Source organism: Odontesthes bonariensis, chromosome 5, assembly GCF_027942865.1.
Source record: "Odontesthes bonariensis isolate fOdoBon6 chromosome 5, fOdoBon6.hap1, whole genome shotgun sequence".
Classification (NCBI taxonomy): domain Eukaryota; kingdom Metazoa; phylum Chordata; class Actinopteri; order Atheriniformes; family Atherinopsidae; genus Odontesthes; species Odontesthes bonariensis.
Window position 1 is genome coordinate 26346470 of NC_134510.1, and position 9826 is coordinate 26356295.

The window sequence follows — 9826 nt, forward strand, 5'->3', positions numbered from 1 at the left end:
CTGGTGCATATTGTATGCAGAGTTTAAACAGAAGTTTTTAAACTTAAGGTGCAAAGTATAAGAATGTAGAATGATTAATAGATTCAGACAGAAAGGGTAGGTTTCTACAACAAGATGATTATCCTAAACACACCTCAAAGTCCACAGTGGACCACCTTAAAGTTTACAACCTGAAGGTTTCGTCATCGTACTCACAGCCACTGATTAACATTTACCATTTTTGGATAGACGAATGAATAAAAAATAGATAATGAGAGATAATGAGAGATAATGAAATCAAATGAAAACTTCTTCTATAGAAGAACATTGTTCTTAAACTTTGCAATGATTGTAATTCTTTGTTTTCTTTTGTGTTGGTCTTGATTAGTCTCAACTTTGTCTTCTGCAGTCAGTACAAAAGGCGGCAGCCCGACTTCTGACAGGAAATTAACATCCCAATCACATCTGTGTATTTCAGGATCCAGGTAAGAACTGTTATGGTTTTCAACTTGTCTGAAAGTGTACAGCGTCACACTCCAGCTGCAGCGCTGACACCTATGAGCCGGCTGCTCATGGACATTTGTGGATCCATGATCAAAAATAGAGGTGCAGAGTCAGATAGTGGCCCTTAATCGGTGGAACAGCCTTCTTTTCACAAATCTTAAAACACAGTCAAAAAACTGTCATCTCTTTGACTTTTAGTATCTGGTTGAACAGGATATATAGTTTTGTTTACCTTACTCTTGTTTTATTTGATGATGATTTCTTGTCTGTTTCAGGTCCTATCTATATTACGTAGTATTCCTTTAAAAACTATATTTATATAAGCACAACTTGCACTTCACTTTTATCATTTGAGGTGGTTTAGAAACGGAAATAAACTCTGATTTGACTTGACTTGTAAAAAGGTATAAATGAAAAAGAAATTGGCTTAAAATGTTTTGTGCTACGGCACAAGATGGCAGTACAAGACAATTTGTCCCCGACTGTTGTCACACATTGCTGAACTCTGGACTTTACACAACACTTCTGATACAAGATACATGTCGTATGAATGTAGCAAAATGCACAGATGACTGTGCACAGATCACCAAAATCCACCTTTTACACTTTGAATGCCACCGTGGTCTCAGCAAAAACCTGAAGAAAAATTCAAATGCAATTAAAAAATGATAAATAACTTAAATTCTTTTTATTGTTATTTAATGACTCTTGTATCCCAGTAAATTTCTCCACCTCAGTTTCACAGTGACCTTTTCATTGACATTAAATGATCATGTGCTTCTTTCCACAGCTGGAGCGAGACGGTGATCTGTGTGAGGCACAACTTACAATACCGAGAGTATAACATGGCCCACGCGCTTACTAGCTAGCCAGAGTCTAATCTTAGCCTGACCTTTAATTCCCCTCTTTGACCTTAAGCTGCAAAGCGACGATTGAGGGGGGTAGGGGGTGGTAGTTCAGCTATGCCAGGACCACTGGACAGCTGCCATAAAACACCATCTCTGTTCAGTTTTAGAGCAGAGCAACATGTCTACGGCCTTCTGTAGAACGTTGGGAGAAAACACAAGTTTTCAAACATCTTCCATTCACCAAAATCTAAAATGACGTGCAGTTTAAAGGTATGCTGTGGTGACAGGATGACATGCTACAGGGAAGGTTTGAACTCACTGTGAGTCAAAAAGAATCCACGAGCCCGGCCTTCTCATTTAAACTGACATCCTTATTATCATGATGTGACATTTTATAGTACCCTCTGGACTGTTTTCTTTTCGGATGTCAACAATGTTGCCGGAGATGACAGTCAAAAATAGCTTTGGAAAAAGCAGCTGACATTGCTGAGCCTTGTTATGTTTTGTGTGGAGGTAAGAAAAGTGATGGGCATTTTTATCTCGGAGCAGCAGCGTGACTTATTGCAGACACCTTAACAGTAGGACTTTAAGTCTGACCCAATAGCTTTCAATGAAGACCTTTTGTTTGGTTCCAACTAGCCTGACAAAGGAACCATTCGGCTGAGCAAACTAACTCGAACACGCTCCTTTGCACATGTGCAACTAATGTTGAGCAACCTAAGTTTAAACTTTTGACCCCTGCTCAGGGGATGGAGCGGCAGAAAAAGCAGAGCAGCAACAGAGTGAGTGGAGAGAAGGGTCGTGGTCTTTGAAAATTAAATGTCACAGTCAGTAAGAGATTTGATCCCCCATTTGCTCCCACCGTGTGTCTGCATTCACTGAGAAGGTCAACATGGGACCCCTCTCTTTTTACAGCCCTCTATGTGAGGCCCTTCAGATGTAAACTATCTTCATCCAGACCTCTTATAGGTGGAAACACCAAACACTCTCGAGGCACATAATGCAAAATAAATATTCATATGCTTTGGACCTATAATTAGCAGAAATTAGATGAGAAGAAGGAAGCTTGATAAAGTGAGATTTCAGAGACCAGTTAGTGAGTCTGTGCAGCTGACGACCTTGACATTAAAAGGGGGCGGGGCAAGTATCGGTAACCATTTGGGGGCGTGGCTTCTCGCTCTGGTCAATTATAAATACACACAGCTAAACTTTGCTCTTCCCACTCACACCCGGAGTCGCTAAACAGACTGAGGAGTCTCACAAACGGTAAATTACTTAAACTGTTTTCACCCCGGAAGCTGCAGCGCTTCAGCAACTCCAGGCTGCATGATTTTTACTTTTAATTAGATCACCTGAGGGGCAACGTGCACGCGCTTGCTTGAAAGTCATTCACTCTGCTTTATTTGCTTACTTTTAAGTGTCGGTTTTTCTGTTTGTTAAGCTGCAGAACTGTAAGTTTGTTGGTAATTTCCACGCAATTGCAGACTTGGACTATGGACTATGGTCAGACACTTTATCAGAGGAAAATACTGTTGCATCACGCGTCTGAAGTCTTATCTCCATGCACAATTAAATCATCTGGCAACACTAATGCTAAAATATGGCATCCTGAATGTTTTTGAATTTATCAGTATTTAACACTTTTCTTCTTTTTATTTTTCCCTCCAGAGGACTAACTAACCCAGGCAAAATGGTGAAAGTCGGTATCAATGGGTAAGAACATTCTCACACCCTCATGTTAGAAAATAAACCAAACCAGTGGCACGCACTTGAGTCCCACACCTGTTGGGTCATTTTGTGCACTCCAACTCCTAATGCCACACCCCTGAGCTCTGAAATCAGTGTAACACTGAGTCTGTTTCTCAAAGGCACTTTCCACGCTTCATTTTATCTAACTGCATTATCTAAGTATTCAGTTACTGTGCAAGATGTGTACACAGACTGTTACACAGACTGATACATTTACAAAGGATTGTTTAAGGCAAGAAGCTAAAAGATAAGTGTGTATGTTTGAATGCAGAAAATGGGGTCTCTCTCCTTCTACATGAAAAGCCAGTTGGAACATAAAGTAAAGATGGTTGGAGGTTTAGTGCATGCATGGAAGAAATATTACTAAGCAGTCTAGAGTTTCAGTCTATAGGACAATGCCTAAATAGCTATGAAGTGTGTTTAAGTTTAATTAAACTCACAACATCTATAGCCAGTTTTCCTCTGCAGTTCTGGGGAACAACTCCTCAGAACAGCTAATATTCGCACTGTACAAACGCAAATGTTTGTGCAGGCATGCACCAACCTGGGGACCCTTATCTGACTGTTCTCCTGTTTTTCTTGCCCTTTGAACTTTTGCCCTGGACAGATAACATTGTGGGCAGTGGCTTTGACGTGCGGTTTATTCAACAGATTGTTTTTCTGCTGTTCAAGGCAAACTTGAATCTTACTGTGCACACAATCTGATGTTCGTCTTTGCATTGGTGTGAAGCCATTTATTTATCTTTTTCCTACTCAACGTCCTGCTCCCTGACTGTTTAAGGACGGTGTATCTGTGCCTGGTTTTTGGACCTTTTGGTTAAAAATTTACTCTGCCATTGATCAAACACTGCACTGTCGTCACTAGGATTACAACATTTGGACGTGCATTTCCACTAGTGCGAAAGCCCTGCAACACCCCTCCCTCAGCCCCTCCTCCTGAACCCTTTCTTTCACAGCAGTTTCATGTCTTCTGGGTCTTTATGTGTATTCCCATTATGGAAGGAAAAGGCTAGATTCTTCCAGTGAACTGGATTCAACTAAATCTCAGATCTATATTTTACTTAATGACTCACTTTAATCTTTTAATTTTTTATAAAAGTTAATGAGCTTCCTGCCTTCATTTCACTGATTCAATGAGACAGCTGGGGAGGTTTATGTGGCTTCACGTCGCCATCTAGAGTCCAGACTCAGGAACAACTTTTTGTTCACCTTTCAGATTCGGCCGCATTGGTCGTCTGGTGACCCGTGCTGCATTCACCTCCAAGAAGGTGGAGATTGTGGCTATCAATGACCCATTCATCGACCTGGAGTACATGGTAAATCAGAAGGATTGGAAAGGAAAGCCCTGGGATTAGGGTTTGAAGTGAACAGTATTTGTCCATGCACTTAATGATAATTTCAAAGCATGCTGTTCCTGTTTGTTTTAAAGGGAAACATTCAAATAGGCTTTCTTTCAGCTGTTATTTGGCTTTTGTGACGTGTGTGATTTTTTTACCAGAAGTTTCCCCGTCTCTTAGGTCTACATGTTCAAGTATGACTCCACCCACGGCCGCTTCCACGGTGAGGTTAAGGTTGAAGGAGACAAGCTTGTCATTGATGGACACAAGATCAGCGTCTTCCATGAGTGAGCTTTTTTTTTCTTTTTTCTTTTTTATTATTATTAAATCAAACTGCTGACATGTGTAATGCAAAAAGTCAGTGAAGTTGTTTTTTTACAAAAATGCACAAACTCACCTTTTCTTGTCTTACAGGAGAGACCCTGCCAACATCAAATGGGGTGATGCTGGTGCCCAATATGTTGTGGAGTCCACTGGTGTGTTCACCACTATTGAGAAGGCCTCTGTACGTATTTCATCCAGTCTTGACTATCAAGATGTATTAGAAATAGCTTTGTGACATGCAGGGAGAACATGGATTTTTAATCTGATTTCAACACCTTGCAGGCTCACTTGAAGGGTGGTGCCAAGAGAGTCATCATCTCTGCACCCAGTGCTGATGCCCCCATGTTCGTCATGGGTGTCAACCACGAAAAGTATGACAATTCCCTCACAGTCGTCAGGTAAGAATCAAAGTTTCTCAGACTGGTTCGGCTTGTGTATTTGAAAGGGTGAAATAAAAGCTGATTTTCAGCTCTAAACTGATATCACTTCCTCCTTCACAGCAATGCCTCCTGCACAACTAACTGCCTGGCACCCCTTGCCAAAGTCATCAATGACAACTTTGTCATCATTGAGGGCCTGATGGTGAGAGCTGACGCCACAAATGAAAACAGTTAAACAGGGAGTTGATGGAACCACATTTAATTAAGTTCCTTTGTCTCCGTTCCCCATCAGAGCACAGTTCACGCCATCACTGCCACCCAGAAAACCGTTGACGGTCCCTCCGGCAAACTGTGGAGGGATGGCCGTGGTGCCAGCCAGAACATCATCCCCGCCTCTACTGGTGCTGCCAAGGCTGTCGGCAAAGTCATCCCCGAGCTCAACGGGTCAGTGCCCAAAATGCAGTGCTTTACCATTAATGAATATATGCAGTAACAGTGTTTATATACATATACATTTTTATTTTATTTTTTTATATCTCAACATGTGTTGACATCCTACAGCAAGCTGACCGGCATGGCCTTCCGTGTTCCCACCCCCAACGTATCAGTGGTTGATCTGACAGTCCGTCTGGAGAAACCCGTGAGTGACCACAAATGCAAATTGCAAAAATTAATATCTATTATCTATTTTCTAAAGTTTTTCTCTGTAAAGATACAAAAAACTGGAAGTATCCTGTCTCACTAGTTTTAGAATAAAGCCAGAAGTTAAATTAAATTTTTCTCAATAGAAAAATTTAATTTAACTTTGCTTTTGTTTTATCTGAATAATATTTTAAGTTTCTTTTAAAATTCAAACCATTTTTCTTTAAAGGCCAAGTATGATGACATCAAGAAGGTTGTGAAGGCTGCAGCTGAGGGACCCATGAAGGGCTTTTTGGGATACACAGAACACCAGGTATGTACTCGGCCATCTCTCTTTAATATATTTGTAAAAGTTGTCTGTGGGTTTGCTTGTTTACATGCTGTTCTCTTTGCTCTCCTCCAGGTCGTCTCCACAGACTTCAACGGCGACTGCCACTCCTCCATCTTTGACGCTGGTGCTGGCATCGCTCTGAACGACCACTTTGTCAAGCTGGTTTCATGGTGTGCTTTCATTAATGGATACTCCTTGTCGTCATGTTCCCAGTCACATCTTCTAACTTATTATTTCTATTTCTTTCTTACCAGGTACGACAATGAGTTCGCCTACAGCCAACGTGTCTGTGACCTCATGTGCCACATGTCTTCCAAGGAGTAAAGCAGCTGGCTGATTGAATGTCATTACCCACATTCTCCTCAATCCAGAGTTATAAATTTACAGTGAGACATATTTATTACTCTGCCTGGATTCCATCAGATAGTCGACCCCCATAATACGCCTGGGGAAATTTCCCACAGAACAAACGAAAGATTTAAATTGCTGAAAAATAATCTTTTTGTATTCAATTCCCAGTTCTGTTGTGTTGGATGGAGGAAAGGTGTGAAAGTCTTTTCCTGTCTGTAGTACTCAAGTGCTGCAGTCAGTGGTGGAATAAAGTCCTTTGTTTGTGAGATTTAAGCTTTCCTTTTTTCTTTTGTCACCATGTAGGAATATTTTATATTAAACTCAATTGGATTAATACTAATATTGGTAGGTGGACTTTGAGTCCACTGAAATGAGCAAACACTATGTATTGTATCCACCCCGGATCAAATGCATGTATCCTACTAAGAATGCTCTTACAAGATTTAATTGCTTGAACTCCTCTAGAGTGGTACTTAAATTGGTTCCTGCATCACAATTTCTATAAAGCAGTCACTTGATCCTGCCCATTAAGTCCCGTCTAAAAGTTTTAAATGGCTCAACGCTCTAAACCCTTCAGGTGATGTATAGTAAAGTAACTTCTTTTTTCAGTTTGTATCGCATATTCGGTGGAAGGACTAACTGGTTACAAAAACTTTTATAGGACATCATTCACTGCACTGACTGTATGGCAGGAATGATGAAATTACAAGGTAACCAAAACATTTCAGTCTTCCAACGGCAAATGGACCAGAAACTCACATCTAGCAGCTCATAAGGATGGAAATGAAGGGAAGATGTGGATGGTTTTAACTCGCCAGCGATTCCCAGCAAACAGACCAATGAAAATTTTGAAGAATAAAGTTGAAAAGAGCTGAAATCTGTCACTGCAAAAAGAATGAGTTTGAATGAAAAGCAATCCCGGGAGAGTCAAAAACTTCAAAGTGCAGAAAGAATCTAGAAAAATAAGCACTGTCAACGCACACCTGACTGGTCCGGACCAGCAATCTTCCAAAATGCCTGCTTTTACAGAGGTCCCCACACTCGATCATTTGATCGGCATCATCTGGCTGCTACTTATCCCCTTAATTCTTATGGAAGCTGTAAGGATAGACTAAGTTTTTTTTTTTTTTTTTTTTTTTTTTTTTAATATTATACACACTGCTGCATTTTGACTTAGGTTTTGTGAAATTAATCAGGAATCAGCATGTGGTGGTGTTCATCTGAAGTTGTATTTATCTAATTTTAAAACATATTAATAACCAGATTATTTATTTAAGAAGTTTTTTTTCCCCTCCTTTTTACATGATTGTAAGTACAGGCCAGTGCAGATGAGGATAAACGGCATCATCCTGGCAACTTCTCAGGATGACCTTTTTGCAAGTTAAATTTTCCTTTTGTGCAGTAGATACCCACAAAACTTTACCAAGCCCCATGAAATCAATAGAGCCACAGATAAACAGATGCTCTAAACTCTGAAGACAATCTTTCTCTCAGATGTTTAACTCTTGTTCATTTATTTCCTCTTTTCAAAGGCACCCCCTTAGGGGCTTGTGAATGGGCCAATGCATTTAGTTTCCTTTACAGGTAGAGGCTCCTCTCGAGCTGATAACCTTCAACTTGTCTCTCTGCAACAGCAATTTCAGCCTCTTGGGTACACCATTTCTTATTTACGTTTACAAAAGGCTCTTTTAAACAAGCAATCAGGCACGAACTCAGATGACACTGTATCATGTGAGTGTTTAATAAAAATCAGCAGCCATTTGTGAGAGACTGAGGGTGAGGATCTGTTATGTGACAGGACTGAAGCCCCTGTCCCCCTCTGCACTCTCAGCCCACCTGTATGTTTGGGGAAGCAGGATTCCTAGGTTCCAGCATCCATAACTTTGTGATTGGTATTGACTCTGTTTACCACCTGCTTCATCTCCCTGGGCCATAGCTAGAACATCAGTTCTGTAAGATAGGACCAGTCTGAAATATTCTCTCAACACAAACCAAAAACGCACAACCAAGACATGGATACACTCTAAATCCTTTTGAATGATGTCAAAGCAAAGGTTTACCACAAAGTTTTATGAACTTATCTCAGACCATGACCATGGCCTTTAAAAGCTTATTGCTTATCTAGGTCAATGGATCGGGAGGAAGTATACGTCTCTGTGTGCTCTGGTGTAATTCTACTAATCATTTTAGGCCTCCCTGCCTGCTTTTGGAAGTTATTGTAAATGGACTGTACTTATAAAGTGATTTCTAATCTAGTTGACTATGTAACAAGCTACAGAGTGTTTGTTTTTTTCTATCACACACATTCACACATTGATGGACACCTCAGTCCATAGGACGACATAGCTTCTCCTCCTGATCTACAGCCACACCAAGTTATGGACCACAACCATATGGGATCGATTGGTAACTCAGGGATTGTTTGATTGTTCACATGTTCAACGATCTGCAACACGAGTGATAACCAACTTGCCTGTATTGCTATTTCAAGGTGGAGAATGAGGTCATCTGTAAATGAGAGAATGAAATGAAATTACGTCAGATTTCCACTCACACCATTATCACCTTATATTTGGTCTTCCTGCTGAAAGTGAGAGGGGCTGCTGCTTCATTTTACAAAATGGAAAGTTTGACAGTTGTGTCTGTACTATTTTTGTTTTAAGGACAGTGTGCAAAAGAATAAAACTGCAACTCCCACCTACAAACATCCATAAGGATCTGGTGCTTAGAAGCCACATAAACCACAAAGGCTTTGGGCACTGTGTAAAATGTAAAGATAAAACCAAACAACCCAAAATTCAACAGCAAATTTCACAAGCCTGTTTTTATTCAAAGTAGAATACAGAAAAGCTATCAAATGTTGAAAGTTAGACATTTTCTATTTGTGAAACATATGAGCTGATCTTGTATTTAATGGCAGCAACATGTCTTAAAAAGGTTGGGATGGAGCAAGAAAAATCTGGAAAAATAAGTGATACTAAAAAAAAAACAGGTGGAGGAACATGTTGCAACATTATGTTAATTGGTAACAGGTCAGTAACTTGACTGGGTATAAAAAGAGCCCCTTAGAGAGGCAGAGTCTCTCAGAAGAATTAAACTGTGCAGCAATTTCAGAAGTGTTTCTCAATGCAAAATTCCAGATATCCTTGTTTGTGAACACAGCTCACTGTGCCATCCAGCTCTGTCATACAAAGAAGAAGCCACATGTGAACGTTATCCATAAAGCTCCTGGCCTCTCTGGGATAAAGCTAATTTAAATCAAACTGAGGCAAAGTGAAAAATATTCTGGGGTCAGATGAATGGAAGTGTGAAATTCTTATTAGAAATCATGGACGCCACTTTCTCCAGAAAGTGTGTGCACCATTTTCCTGGATGCCCTTT

General features: G+C 40.4%; 1 protein-coding gene across 1 annotated transcript; it reads left to right on the forward strand.

The window, feature by feature from the left end:
• The first annotated feature begins 2531 nt into the window (after positions 1-2531).
• On the forward strand, positions 2532-6713 carry gapdh (glyceraldehyde-3-phosphate dehydrogenase). The gene is made up of 12 exons (XM_075465785.1): positions 2532-2597; positions 3000-3044; positions 4297-4396; positions 4598-4704; positions 4832-4922; positions 5024-5139; positions 5242-5323; positions 5414-5565; positions 5683-5761; positions 5993-6076; positions 6167-6264; positions 6349-6713. Exons 2-12 carry the CDS (start codon positions 3022-3024, stop codon positions 6416-6418), a joined length of 1002 nt encoding a protein of 333 aa, XP_075321900.1. The 5' UTR covers positions 2532-2597; positions 3000-3021; the 3' UTR covers positions 6419-6713.
• Positions 6714-9826: the final 3113 nt, after the last annotated feature.

Excerpts from the sequence above, each read along its gene's own strand:
- gapdh (XM_075465785.1), top strand. The coding sequence starts at position 3,022 with ATGGTGAAAGTCGGTATCAATGG. Across the intron at positions 4,705-4,831 it reads AAGATCAGCGTCTTCCATGA|GAGAGACCCTGCCAACATCA; the intron begins GTGAGCTTTTTT and ends CTTGTCTTACAG. Across the intron at positions 5,566-5,682 it reads GTCATCCCCGAGCTCAACGG|CAAGCTGACCGGCATGGCCT; the intron begins GTCAGTGCCCAA and ends GACATCCTACAG.